Here is a 15,151-nt window from a genome sequence, read left to right as displayed (position 1 = left end):
CAGAGTGTGGGAAGAACGAATTTCCGCCCGGTTTGCTCGCCACTCGCCGACTTGGGTCTCTTCCGGACGCAGACTGCGCACCCCCGGCTCCTCCCCCAGCTGCTCCACCGAGGCCGCGCTCCCGGTCCGGGACCGCGAGCAAGGAGGCGCGGGCTGCGGGGGCCGAGCCGCCGGAGCGCTGTGGCCAAGCCGCGCCCCGAGGAGCTCTTGGAAGGGCTCCCGCCTGCAGCTGGGGAATCCGCTCGGCGGAGAGAATCCGTGCCAGGGAATCCAGCTCTCCGGACTCAAGCTGCAAACAAAAAGCTCAGGTCTTGCTCCCTCCCTCCGCCCCCCCGACGCGCACCCGGAGAAAGAGTTTTCTGCAGAAATGCAACAAGTAGCACCCGGAGCTCGCGGAGCGCCCTGCGTCTCCTGACTTGGCCAGGCGAAGCCCGCCTGCAGAGACCCGGGCCAGCCACCAGACAAAGGGCAGAGGAGGGGCTGGACCGCGCAGCGAAGTCCGAAAGAGGCCATTTAGTGACTCTGGCCAGGCCAAGGGGAATGCATAGGAGACACAGAGCCGGCGGGCCAAGAGGACGATCCGGCCTCAGCGCGCAGGGCGGGCAGCGATGGAGGCTGCCCGCGCCGTGCGCTTCCTATTCGTGGTGTGCGGCTGCCTCGCGCTCCCCCCGCGGGCCGAGCCCGTGTGCCCGGAGCGCTGCGACTGCCAGCACCCCCAGCACCTCCTGTGCACCAACAGGGGTCTCCGCGCCGTGCCCAAGACCAGCTCGCTGCCGAGCCCCCAGGACGTGCTCACCTACAGCCTCGGCGGCAACTTCATAACCAACATCACGGCCTTCGACTTCCACCGCCTGGGGCAACTCAGACGGCTTGACCTGCAGTACAACCAGATCCGCTTTCTGCACCCCAAGACCTTCGAGAAGCTCTCGAGGCTGGAGGAGCTCTACCTGGGGAACAACCTCCTGCAGGCGCTCGCCCCGGGCACGCTGGCCCCGCTGCGCAAACTGCGCATCCTCTACGCCAACGGGAACGAGATCGGTCGCCTAAGCCGCGGCTCCTTCGAGGGCCTGGAGAGTCTGGTCAAGCTCCGGCTGGACGGGAACGCCCTGGGGGCGCTGCCGGACGCGGTCTTCGCACCCTTGGGTAACTTGCTCTATCTACATCTGGAGTCCAACCGGCTACGCTTTCTGGGCAAGAACGCCTTCGCCCAGCTGGGCAAGCTACGCTTCCTCAATCTCTCTGCTAATGAGCTGCAGCCCTCCCTACGCCATGCGGCCACCTTCGCACCCCTGCGCTCCCTCTCCACCCTCATCCTCTCGGCCAACAGCCTGCAGCACCTCGGGCCGCGCGTCTTTCAGCATCTGCCACGCCTTGGCCTACTCTCACTCAGGGGCAACCAGCTCACGCACCTCGCGCCAGAGGCCTTTTGGGGGTTGGAGGCCCTGCGCGAGCTGCGCCTGGAGGGCAATCGGCTGAGCCAGCTGCCCATGGCCCTGCTGGAGCCTCTGCACAGCCTGGAGGCGCTGGACCTGAGCGGCAACGAGCTGTCTGCTCTGCACCCCACTATCTTTGGTCACCTGGGCCGGCTGCGCGAGCTCAGCCTGCGCGACAACGCGCTCAGCGCCCTCTCCGGGGACATCTTCGCCGCCAGCCCGGCCCTCTATCGGCTGGATCTAGACGGCAACGGCTGGACCTGCGACTGCCGGCTGCGGGGCCTGAAGCGCTGGATGGGTGACTGGCACTCGCAAGGCCGGCTTCTCACCGTCTTCGTGCAGTGTCGCCACCCCCCGGCCCTGCGGGGCAAGTACTTGGATTACCTGGATGACCAGCAACTGCAGAACGGGTCTTGCGCAGATCCCTCGCCCTCGGTGTCCCCGACTGCCTTCAGCAAGCCGCGGCCCTCACCCACAGCCGCGGGGAAGGAGATGGCGCCCCCTGCAGGTGGCCTCGCGAAGGAGCTGCCGCCGCAGCCACAGCAGCGGGGGCGATTTCTGCCTGGGGTAACCTGGGATGGAGCCGCCAGAGAGCTCTTGGGCAACCGCAGCGCCCTGAGGCTGAGCCGACGGGGTCCGGGCCTCCAGCAGCCCGGCCCCTCCGCCGCTGCAGCCGCGGGCCCGGCGCCACACCCCCTTGACCTGCTCGAGAAGCCCGAGCGGGGACGTCCAACTCCGGCCAATCCTGTCCGCGTGGAGCCCACCCCGACAGCCGCGCCCGCCTCTGCGCCACCGCCCGCCGGCGACCCCTGGCAGCGCGCGGCGAAGCAGCGCCTGGTCGCAAAGCAGCAGGAGAGCGCCGTCCAGTCCGACGGCGGAGTCGGCCTGCCGCCGCTGGTGTCCGACCCGTGCGACTTCAACAAGTTCATCCTGTGCAACCTGACGGTGGAGGCGGTGGGCACCGACAGCGCCTCGGTGCGCTGGGCGGTGCGCGAGCACCGTAGTCCCCGGCCGCTGGGCGGCGCGCGCTTCCGCTTGCTCTTTGATCGCTTTGGCCAGCAGCCTAAATTCCACCGCTTCGTCTACCTGCCCGAGCGCAGCGACTCGGCCACGCTGCGCGAGTTGCGCGGAGACACCCCCTACCTGGTGTGCGTGGAGGGCGTGCTCGGAGGCCGGGTCTGCCCGGTGGCCCCCCGGGACCATTGCGCCGGGTTGGTCACCCTACCTGAGCCTGGGAGCCAGAGCAGCGTCGACTACCAAATGCTGACCTTGGCCCTGCTGGCCGTCAACGCGCTGCTGGTGCTCCTGGCCTTAGTGGCCTGGGCATCACGCTGGCTGCGGAGGAAGCTCCGGGCCAGGCGGAAGGGCGGGGCCCCCGTCCACGTTCGCCACATGTACTCCACGCGCCGGCCCCTGCGCTCCATGGGCACCGGCGTGTCGGCCGACTTCTCTGGGTTCCAGTCGCACCGGCCGCGCGCCACCGTGTGCGCGCTTAGCGAGGCCGACCTCATCGAGTTCCCCTGCGACCGCTTCATGGAGAGCTCGGGCGGCGGCGCAGGTGGCAGCCTGAGGCGGGAGGACCATCTCCTGCAGCGATTTGCTGACTAGCTGCTGGGCCTCCAAGGGTGTGGAGACCATCTCATTGGCCTTGAGGAGTCACCTCTCCACGGGGCCCCTCAACCCACCTCAGGGGAAGATAATCATTTTATCAGACCTTCTCCGTTCCACCTTCTGTGCACTTGCCAGAGAGGCCAAAGGGGACAGCCAGCCAATTCGGCACCACCGCTCAATTCCCAGTACTCACTTTTTAACCACGTGGATGGTATTAATGGTCAAGGGCAAGAGTAGGGGACAAAGGGGTGGTGCGGTCCAGAGGTGGGAGGCCTTCTTTAAGTGGAGACCTTGGTGCAGCTATGGGAATGGCTTATGTGGCACGGCCATACAATAGCCTGGCCCTCTTTGGGGTAGAAAAGGGTGCTTGTGCCCCCAACGTGGCCAGAAAGAGATTTGGGTGCATGCTTTTTGTTTGTTTAGTGTCAAACAAAGGAGTTTTGTTTCTATTTAAGGAAAAAGGAACTTATTACCATTACACAGGAGGCTTGGCAACTGACTCCGCTGGTCTGGTGGTCTCTGCCAAGAAGGGTGATGTTGTAAACAGGTGGTAAAGTTTAACACACTCGCCAAGGAACTCTTTTGTGTTGCTTGATAGAACGTTCAGGATAACTTAATGTTTAAATAATTAGAGACGCTATTTTTTTTTCAACAATGTGAAGAGCTCTGACATTTAAACTGACGAATAAACTCAAGAACTATTTTAGTTGAGCCGGGCCGTTCAACTATTTTCTTTTTGACATTAACACCACAAGAACGTTTGCTAACCGTAGGGTTAACTAAGATCCCATACTTTCTCAGGAGAAGGCTGCATGCAAGACTTCTCTGTCAGGGTTGCTCCTGTGGCTTTTTAATTTTATTTTTTAAACCTATATATGGAAAAAGAAATTTCAATGCCAGACTTGATAAAAGAATGTAATGTGTGTGTAACTGATGACCCCGTAGGGAATGCTAGCATTCTAGTTCACTTACCACACTGCTGACAATGTGTCCAGATTGGAATAAATGTGATGTGGTATTTCTCATGTTTTTATCAGTGACACACAGATGACTGTGCCTATTTCTCTTGAGTTGCACAGTTAAGTGATAAAGGTAATTTCCTAATAGGAGGGGAGCAAAAGGTGATTGTCAGTTGATAACGCAACGTTTGATCACATTAATGTCTTACTCTATAGGAAATAGTAGAGGGGAGGAAATTATTGGAAAAAATGTGAAAAAGTGTACATCAATGGTTGTCTGTTTGTACTAAAACCAGAAGATTGTTTTGAGTACTTAAACCTCACTGTGAAATAATTATATATTTTGCAAATTGATCCCTCCACTACCCAGTGTTTTACTGTTATTAAATTTTATCTTTTAGTTAATAATTGCAGTATTTCTCTTAAATGTTTTTGTTTTAAACTTAGGGTTAGACTTTATTTGCTCAGTTGTTTTCAACTATTTGGGATACTTTTGTTCCCTGATATTTATGAAGTACGTGTTGATCACTACATGTAGTGCTTTGGTTTACAGTAATAATTTTGTGTGTGGTCTAAAAATGCAGTCACCAAGAGGGTGTACACAGCTATATTCACCGTGCTTATGGGTTTATGGGCAGTGGGGTGGGGTGGAGGCCACTGCAATGGTGCTAAGGCTAACAGTGAATCTTCTGTTTAGGGCTTTAAGCCCCTGAGGGTCCTGATGACTCAGGGAATCTGTCATAGTCCAGGGGTCCTTCAACCGCAGCCCATTCGTTTTTTGTTTGGCCTCCGCTGAACCAGGCTTGCCCTTGTCACAACAGCTGATCAGGGACCCAGGGATCTAAATGAGCTGATCTTTATTTATATTCAGATGAGTAAATGTCCAGACCACTTAAAGTACAGCTGCTTCTTCTGGCAGTCTCATCTGTGGGTCAAAACTTAATAAACCACAGGAAATAGACTGTCCTTCTTAGTGTGCTTCCAGGGCTTGTTTGAGATTCTGGGCATTTTGGTACATGGGAGAGGTGTAGTTCGCTCTTTTTTGCAAACTTCAGGCTATCTTGCACCTTTCGTGCTCCTAGCTTTTTTCATTCATAGAGCGAGTACATCTCCTAGCTGTCTCTTTTGGCCAGGAGTGTAATATCGAGTCCCATGGAAAGTCTGGAAAAGACCTCTGGTTCTTCCTACCACCTACCCTTCTGATGGCAGAACGTCCCTGAAAATGCTTAATGCTTGGATCTATGTAAAAACAGTTTCACTGGAAAGTCTTTCAGTGGGAAGTGAATAAATGTTATACATTGTTATATTCAGTTATGTCAATAAACCCACTTACTAATGGAGATGTTTTATTGTTGGAGTTTCCAAATATTTTATACACTCTTGCAATGATACAGTGCATTTTTCTACAGCAGTTTTCATCAAAGAAAATGAAACATAAGCTCGAAGTCTTTCTGTCCTCTTTCAATGTTTTTTTTCTTTCCATTTCCGTGGTAGAGAATGGACTGTATTTTAAAAAAATGGTTGTGTGACTTTGGCCCCAAGAACCAGTGAGATGTCTCTAAAAGCAGGTGGTCAGCCATGATGTGAAAACACTGTTAAAACACCAGTGACAGCAAGATGATCGGTCTCAGCAGGCTGTTTAAAGGAAACTGAGTTAAAAGTCAAGCCATTTGCAGGGCCAGCCCGTGGCAGAGTGGTTAAAGTTCTGTGGGCTGAGCTTCAGCGGCCCGGGTTCATAGGTTCAGATCCCAAGCGCAGACCTACTCCACTTATCAGCTATGGTGTGGAGGCGTCCCATATACAAAGTAGAGGAAGATTAGCGTGGATTTAGCTCAAGGCTCGTCTTCCTTGAGAGAAAAAAAAAAGAAGATTGCCAGCAGATGTAGCTCAGGGCGAATCTTTGTCACCAAAAAAAAAGTCAAGCGCTTTGACTCTCCTGGTCAATAATAAGAAGGAATTATCTTGAGCTGGAGGCCATTTTTGCCATTACAAAGATTATGAAAAGATAAAATTCCTGAAGAAAAAAGCATGAACTTTGTATGAGACAGGAGTGTTCAATTAAAGAGCCATTGAAGCAGTCTGGAATGTGGTGGTACCCTCAGCTCAACCAGTAAGATTGCTTTCATAGAGCAGATCATTTTGCCATGCTGCCAGGTAATAATTAGCATGTGAGCAGAAAACCTTTACTAATTAGCCATGCACCTGATTTTCACCAGAAATACAGCGATACGGGCCATTAACTGTATATTAAGAAACCATTAAAATAGACACTGGATTAGCTGGTATTTGTAGTGTACTTCTTTTTTGTAGTGTGGCCCCTCGTGCTTCTGAGACTTGGAGAGAAGTGACAATGAAGTGTTCTAATGCCAGAAGTTTATTCAAAATTCCAGACCATGACCCAGGATCAAATCAGATTTCTGCTCAGTCCTGTACATTCACCATCTCAGAGAATGGCAGCATCGTTAAAGTCCAGAACGATCTTAAGGAAGTGATGAAAGAATCTTAGTCAGCTGAGATTGCGTTCATTCTCTCGAGTTAATTTTTTTGTGCCTCAGTTGCTGCAGCAGTTAAAGTGGGAACCCTGAAGTCCTGACTGCATGCTGCTATTGTGGGGAGCAAACAGTGTGTGACAGCAACGGGTCCACGGCAGGTGTTCAATACATATTAGATGTGTTATTAGAACAGTATTCTCCTTTGCAGAGGGCAGCAAGATGTGTGATATATTTTAGAAATTTCATGGATAAGTCATTTCTGCTTGAACCCTAACCAATCAAAAAATTCAGATAATGAGATGATAGGAACCGTTCCTCTCTTATTCTGGTTCATTGAGCCTTTTCCATAACTGAACGTGGAAGGATAGCTCTTGAAATACTTTCTCATTACTTAAAAAAAGTGAATATACTAGCATTTGAGCAAACTTTTCTATGTTTATTAAACTCTTGGCAGAAGTTAATTCATCCTTTAGATTGGAGCTAAGGCTGGGTGAAGGGTCTTGCTTGTATCGTGCCCACCCTCCCGGTTAACTTACTGATAGCTTCTCCAACTGTCCTTTTACTCTTTGTTTACTTAAACAGATACTTTGTATGCACAAATGCTTTTTTCCAGGGATTTCAGGGGACTTCACCCTTCTCAATCATGTGGCAAATAGTATTCTTTTCATTTTTCATGGGAGACAGGTATTTGGAGATTATACTTTACATTAATTACTGAAATACTTAGGACAAAAATGTAGCTTCCTGATACCTGGTCACTTTAACTTGGGGCGGAGCACCTAAATATCCCATTACATCTGTTTGAGAGATTTGAAGCTACCGGTGGCGTGATTCCTTTTTGACACCGAAACATGGCTTTATAATTTGACTGTGAACTGGCATCAGATGCTGGACAGAAATAAATTGTTGCACACCAGCATTTCAAGAAACAGCATCTCCTGACTATGTAAATCCGTAACATTCCTTTCAAACTCACCAAAGCTTTCTAATACCAGCCCTGTGCTGTAGTTACTGCCGAGATGTGGCAGCACTGTTGTGTTGAGACCAGCTGTGGTCGCATAGCAGTTATTCACCATTCCAACTCACAGTTTTTGATTAAGTAACACTTACCCTACAGCTAATTTCACACTTCACTCTTAGCATACGTACACTGCAGCCTGTGGAGACATACTTTGAAAAGTGACCACCTTCTTATTCCCTTCTCTCCCAACTGTGATGTCCTTCTAAGGATTTTTACTTTAGGAAATTAAAATGATTGTGAATAATAACAAACACCCATATCAGTACCACTCAGTAACAGTTAACATGTTGTGATGTTTGTTTTCAGCCTTAACTGTCTCTGTTGACAAAACCCCTGATTTCCTTCCATACACAATGTCCTCAACTGACTACTAACATGAGTTAGAAGTGTTTCCTCCAAACAGTCAATTGTCCTTATTCGCGGCAGTTATGTTCTGTTGGTTCACAGCAAACACTGAATTAGTGAATACCGAACCATGGCTCCTAGGGGAGATTCAGGGTTAGGTTCCTGCGAGCCTCTGGTCACAAGACTTTCACCAACCTATCAGCACATAACCTTATTTTATGTGTTTCTGTTTAACATATATTGTAGATTCGTTAACATTGAACTTACGCCCAACATCACTATAACTTGTGCCTGAACGAAGCATATCTAACACACATATTTTCTCCCTAAGACACATCCCAGCCTTTCTGTGCTTAGAACACCAGCCAGCGTTACAGTACTATGCTTGGGAGCCCTTTTACACAGCAAAATCACCAACAAAAAGCATGAAAATGTAAAAAATGTGGCCCCGAGTAGACTGTAAAGGACACTTGTTTACGGAATGAGAGCTGAAACGAGAAGGCGAAACATCGCCTTGTTCAGCCTCAGCTGGGAACAAGCACAGGCTGCTCAAATTTTCCACTTCTCTGTGCACATCCTTGAAAGGCCGTGAAGCTGCAGCAGAGTATTGATTCTGGGGTCACAAATAAATTTTGGTGAGTAAGGTGAGTTCACAAATACATAATGTATGAATAATGAAGATCAACTATACTCATCTTCCCAGATCCTCCTCCTGTGCCCCCTGCCCCTTTTCTCCATGCCATAAATTACCTTTTTTACCCCTTGAGCAATGTTTTGTCTTTTGAATTGGTAATCACACCTAACATTCCAAGTGTATCGTTGGTGGTCGTAGCTTTATGTATGTGTGTATTGACGGTGGAGGTGGGGAGTCTTTTTTAACATTTTTAGTTTGTTTGATGTTTTCTAGTCATTCTCTTCAGTCTTTTGCTCCCTTGCTACAAGTGCACAGCTTCTATTTCTTCTTCGGGGGTGCTTATCAAACATGAAAAATGTACCTACTTGTGCGTCTTTTCTTACCTCTGCCATTTACGACTCCTCGTTCTTCAGGAAGGGCTCCCCAGCGAAGAAAGGGCTAAGTGTATCCCCGGACCCTCATCTGCTCTGGCCCACTCTTCAGGTGTCAGCCTCTGCTTCCCTTTTATTTTGAAAGACTCTCTGACAGTATTTGACTCCATGGCATTCTTCTGTGTGCCAAGGAAGAGGGTGACTGGCTCTGAGAAGAATACAGTTTGCTTTTTGTGAGATCTTATTTTTGTATTCTTACTACCTTCACACCTAATTTGGTCATATGCTTTTCCTATTTTATTATTTTTTTTTTATTGAGGAAGATTAGCCCTGGGCTAACATCTGCCACCAATCCTCCTCTTTTTGCTGAGGAAGACTGGCCCCGAGCTAACATCTGTGCCCATCATCTTCCTCTACTTTCTATGTGGGATGCCTGCCACAGCATGGCTTGATAAGCAGTGCATAGGTCCATGCTGGGGTCCATGCTGGCGAACCCTGGGCCACTGAAGGGGAGCACGTGAACTTAACCACTGTGCAACTGGGCTGGCCCCCTATTTTTATTTTGATTGTTAGACGCACTGACACACATTGCTTTTTGTTTGTTTTTTGCCTTGTGCTTAATTCTACTTAGGCTGTTCTTCCTTATATCTTGTTGATATTGCTCATTATTATCCTCTTTTTTTCTTATGTGGTTCTTTGAAACAAAACATAATTTTAAACTTACCAAAAAAGTTGCAAGAATAGTTCAGAAAAGTTCTCTCTACTTTTTAACCAGCTGTACCATTGTTAATATTTTGCCCCATTTGCTTTATCATGCTCTCTCTCAACTATTTAAGAGTTAACTGCAGACATTGTGCTCCTTTATACCTAAATATTTCCCTAGAACAAGGACATCCTCTTAAATAATCGTAGTACAAATATCAAGATCAGAAAATTTAACACTGATAAAATGCTGTTATCTAATCCACGATCCATAGTCAAAATTTATCAAGGGTCCCAATAATGCCCTTTTTAGCTATTATCCTCCTGGTTTAATGTAGGACCATGCATTTAATTGGTCATGTTATTATTATTTCTCTTTCCTTTTTTCTTTCTCTCACTCCATTTTCTTTGGTTTGATTTTATTCTCTTTTTTTAAAGTAAGATATATTGGAGTATAATTTACATACAGTCAAATTTACCCTTTTTGAATGTACAGTTTCCATTGGTTTTCACAAATGCATATGTAGTCATTTAGCCACCACCACAATCAAGATATAGAGCACTTCTGGGGGCGGGCCCCATGGCCGAGTGGCTAAGTTCGCCCCCTCCGCTTCAGCAGCCCAGGATTTTGCCGGTTGGAATCCTGAGCGGGGACATGGCACCGCTCATCAAGCCATGCTGAGGCGGCATCCCACATGCCACAACTAGAAGGACCCGCAACTAAAAATACAGAGCCATGTTGGGGGCGGGGGAGGGTTTGGGGAGAAAAAGGAAAAATAAAATCTTAAAAAAAAAAAGATATAGAGCATTTCCATCACAACAAAAAGTTCCTTTATAGTCAATTCTTTTCCCCCTGACTCCAGCCCCTGGAAATCACAGATCTGACTTCTGTCCCTATAGCTTTGCATCTTTGAGAATTGCGTGTACAAGCAGTTATACAGTCTGTAGTATTTTTTTTAAAGATTTTATTTGTCCTTTTTCTCCCCAAAACTCCCCAGTACATAGTTGTGTATTTTTAGTTGTGGGTCCTTCTAGTTGTGGCATGTGGGATGCCACCTCAGCGTGGCTTGATGGGTGGTGCCATGGCCGCACCCAGGATCCGAACTGACGAAACCATAGGCCAGCAAAGCGGGGGGCGTGAACTGAACCACTTGGCCATGGGGCCGACCCCATATACAGTATGTAGCATTTTGTGTCTGCCTTTTTCCCTCATCATAGTGCTTCGAGATTCATCCATTTTGTTGCATGTATCGGTAGTTCATTCCTTTCTGTTGCTAAGTAGTATTCCGTTGTGTGGATGTGCCACACTTTGTTTATCCATTCACCACTGAGTGGACATTTGGGTTGTTTTCAGTTTGGGGCTGTTATGAACAAAGCAGCTAAAACATTTGCATACAAGTCTTTGTGTGGACATGTGTTTCATTGCTCCTCAGTAAATACCTAGGAGTGGGACTAGGATGTTCGGTGTGTGTTTAACTTTATACGAACCAGCCGAACTGTTTTCCCAAGTAGCCATACCATTTTGCATTCTCAGTAGCAATGTATAAGATTTCCAGTTGTTTCACACACTTGCTAGAGGTCTATGGTTTTTCCTTTTTTAAAAAAAGTCATTCTAATAGTTGTGTAGTGTTACCTTGTTTGGTTTTAATTTGCATTTCTCTCATGACAAATGATATTGAGACTATTTTTCATGTATTTATTTGCCACTTGCATCTCTTTGGTAACATGTTTGTTCAAATCTTTTGGTTTTTATTGGATTCTTTATATTCCTATAAATGAATTATAAGAATATTTCATATATTCTGGATATGAGTCCATTGTCAAATAGATGTCATGCAAATATTTCTCCCAGTCTATGATTTACCTTTTCATTTTCCCAGCAGGTTTTCTTTACATTTAGGCCTATGGTCCATTTCAAAATTATTTTTGTATATGGTGTGAGATATAAATCAAGCAAGGTTAACTTTTTTTTTGCATATATGTATCCACTTATCTGTCAACTATTCTTGAAAAAACAAATTTTTCTCCATTGAAAGATCTCTTCAACTTTGTTGAAAACAAGCGACTGACCCTGTATGTGCATCTGTTTCTTGAAACTCCATTCTGACCCATCGATCCATATGTCCAGCCTTATGCCAATGCCAAATTGTCTTGCTTACATAGTAAGTCTTGAGACCAGGCAGTATGAATCATTCAGATCTTCTCCTTTATCAAAGTTGATTTTGGCTAATTAGCTTTTTGGATTTTCCATATAAATTTTAGAATCAGCTTGTTATTGCTACCAAAAATAAATGCCTGGTGGGATTTTTATTTAGATTGCATTCAATCTATAGACAACTTGGGGATAATTGACATCTTGATACTGCCGCTTGATCTGTGAATGCAGTATAGCTCTCAATTTGTTTAGTTCTTCTAAATTTCTCTCATAAATATCTTATAGTTTTCAACCTACAAATGTTGCACCCATATTGTCAGCTCTATTTCTAAATAGTTCATATTTTTGGTGCTATTGTAAATGGTACTTTTAAAAACTTCAATTTTCAGTTGTCCATTTCTAGTATATAGAAATAAAGTCGGTTTTTATACCTTGACCGCGTCTCCTGTGAACTTGCTAAACTTAATTCTAGTAGCTCTTTGGTAGGTTCTTTTGGATATTTTATGTATGTAATCATATTATCTGTAATAAAGATAGATTTATTTCTTCCTTCCAATCAATATGTCCTTTATACCCTTTTTTGCCTCATTGCACTGGCTGGAAACAACAACACAATGTTGAACAGAAGCGGTGAGAGAAGGCTTTCTTGCCTCATTGCTAATCTCAGGGAGAAAGCATTCAATCTTTCACATTAAGTCTGTTATGTATAAGAAAAGTATAACATATATATATCCTCATTTTAAAAAATAATTTTGGTGCCCTCCAACTTTTGGGGTAAGTCCCAATTTCTATATGGTATCATATGCCTTCTGCCTGAAGAACTACCTTTAACATTCTTTTAGTGAAATTCTGTTGGCAATGAATTGTCTTTCGTGAGAAAATATCTTTGTTTTGCAAGATATTTTCCTTGGGTGGAGAATTCTTCATTGACTTTTTTTCGTTCAGTACTTTAGAACTGTTTCTCCATTGCCTTCTAGCCTGCTTATCTTTTGACAAGGAGTCTGCTCTAATTCTTACATTGGTTTGTCCATATAATGTCTCTTTGCTGTGGCTGCATTCAAGATTTTTCTCTTTAAGTTCGTTCCCAGAAGTTTGCTTGTGGTGTAGCCATGTGTTTTAAACATTGTTTTAACTGCTTAGCTGTCTCTGAGCTTCTTGGATCTGTGGTTGTCTTTCAATTATTTTAGGAAATTCTTGGCCATTTGAAATATTTCTTCTGTCCTGCTTTCTTTCTCTTCTTCATTTGGAAATCTAATTATGGTATATGTTAGACCATTTAATATTGTCCTACATAGCTCTTACATATTCCATAGTTCTTTTTTCTGCTATATTTTTAAAATCTGTGCAATTCAGCTTGGATAATTTCTATTGATCTATCTTTAAGTTTTATTGATCTTTTTCTAACTGGTTCCAGTCTGCTAAGTAGCCCCTTAAGAAAGTTTTCCTCTCTGATATCTTTTTTCCCTAGCATTTCTTTTGTTTCTTTTTAAAAACATTTCTACCTCTCTGTTGAAATTCTGTATCCATTCATGCATGTTATGTAACTTTCCACTAGATCTTTTTTTTTTTCCCAAGAAGATTAGCCCTGAGCTAATGTCCACTGCCAATCCTCCTCTTTTTGCTGAGGAAGACTGGCCCTGAACTAACATCTGTGCCCATCTTCCTCTACTTTCTATGTGGGACGCCTGCCACAGCATGGCTTGACAAGCTGTGCTTAGGTCTGCACCTGAGATCCGAACTGACAAACCTCAGGCTGCCGAAGCTGAACTTAACTGCTGCACCACCAGTCTGACCCTCCAGTAGATATTTTAATATATTAATCTTAATTATGTTAAAGTCCCTTTCCAATAGTATCAACATCTAGGCCATCTCTGAGTCTAGTTTTATTGATTGCTTTATCTTTCAAAAGTAGGTTGTTTTTTCTTTTTTTTTTCTTTTTCTTTTTTTTGCTGAGGAAGATTCACCCTGAGCTAACATCTGCTGCCAATCTTCCTCTTCTTGAATGTGAGCTGCTGCCACAGCCTGGCCATTGACAGTTGAGTGGTTTAGGTCTGTGCCTGGGAACCGAACTCCAGTTACGGAAGTGGAGCACTCCTAAACTTAACCTCTAGAACATGGGGGCTGCCCTCATGGTTTTTGTCTTGTAAGTTTTATAAGTCTTCTAAGTTTTAATTTGAGTGCTAGACATCATGTCAGAAGAACACTCAAGACTGAGATAAATAGTATTCATGTCCAGAAGTGGATACAAATCTTCTGTTAGCCTGTAACCGTGTGGAGTTGAATCAGTTAAGTCGGTACTTGAGCTGGGTTTGGATTTTGTTGTTGCTATTAGTGCACTACAGACTTCAAATTTCTTCAGTCATGTGCAGATTTATTTGTCAAATAGCATGTTTAAACTTAATTTTTAAATTGCTTATTTTCAGGAGCACTCATTATTGTATGTAATATGATATGTGTGTGTGTAGTAAATAAGACATTTTCTTGATTCGACAGACTGTGTTTTTGGAGATTTTTGCCACATGGATAAATGCTCTTAAGTTAAATTTGTGTAATAGTTTATGATAATGTACATGCAAATTAACACCCAGGAATATGTTTTCTTTTTACTTAACTCTTTTTCCCCTAACCTTATGTAAAACTTGGGGACTCTTTTCCAAATAAAATTAATGTGAGATTCCTTTTGTAATGAACAACTCTATGAATTGGATTACATTTGGTAACATCTGGAAGAGTTCAAGTGAAGGAGAATGAAGAGTTGTGTACTTTTTAAAGCCTTGTGGTTGGGGCTTTTAGTGTCAACTTAAGAACACCATCAAGCGTGGTATTATGAATTTTCAATCGGACGTCTTTCTAAATACTGCACTTGCTTAGGAAGCGACGCTGTCTTGTAAAAGGCGATGACTTTCTATTGTACACATTGAACTTTAAACAAATGCTCGACCTGAAACCAAATTGGTGGAAGAGGAGCGGAAGGAATTAGACACCGTAGGATTCTTGTTTTGTAGACTAATCCACAGATGCCCCTCTTTTGGCCAGGACTGTGCAAACCCAGTGCTGTATGGTAATCACCAGACCTCAAAATTCTCAGTAGACAAAAAATAGCTCGTTGGAACAGAGAAAATAAGAATACTTAATTTTAACATTGCCTACATCAAAGGTATGATTAACTGGCAACATGTAACATCTTATAGAAGGGAGGAGCTGTGTTTGAGATTTTTATCTTTGTTTTATATGTGTATTATTTCATGTATGCAAAGACTTAAAGTGGGTATTACGTAAAGTGAGTATGTAAGACTCCAGTAGTGATTATTTGGGGACATAGGGCATTTAATTTATTTAATTTAACAGACTCTTTGAGCATGTGTTTTACGTCAGGCACTATTTTATGAACTTCTCCTACACTACTATGTTCAGTCCTCATAATAACC

General features: G+C 45.2%; 1 protein-coding gene across 1 annotated transcript; it reads left to right on the top strand.

The window, feature by feature from the left end:
* The first annotated feature begins 150 nt into the window (after positions 1–150).
* On the top strand, positions 151–5,343 carry TRIL (TLR4 interactor with leucine rich repeats). Its single transcript, XM_046668829.1, has one exon. The coding sequence runs from the start codon at positions 609–611 to the stop codon at positions 3,039–3,041; it is 2,433 nt and encodes an 810-aa protein (XP_046524785.1). The 5' UTR covers positions 151–608; the 3' UTR covers positions 3,042–5,343.
* The last annotated feature ends 9,808 nt before the right edge of the window (positions 5,344–15,151 follow it).

The sequence above is a fragment of the Equus quagga genome, chromosome 8, assembly GCF_021613505.1.
Source record: "Equus quagga isolate Etosha38 chromosome 8, UCLA_HA_Equagga_1.0, whole genome shotgun sequence".
Lineage (NCBI taxonomy): Eukaryota > Metazoa > Chordata > Mammalia > Perissodactyla > Equidae > Equus > Equus quagga.
The sequence above is the reverse complement of the archived record's forward strand: the minus strand, read 5'-3'. Positions and strand labels throughout refer to the sequence as shown.

Coding starts and splice junctions, on each gene's coding strand:
- TRIL (XM_046668829.1), top strand. CDS start 609: ATGGAGGCTGCCCGCGCCGTGCGCTTCCTATTCGTGGTGTGCGGCTGC.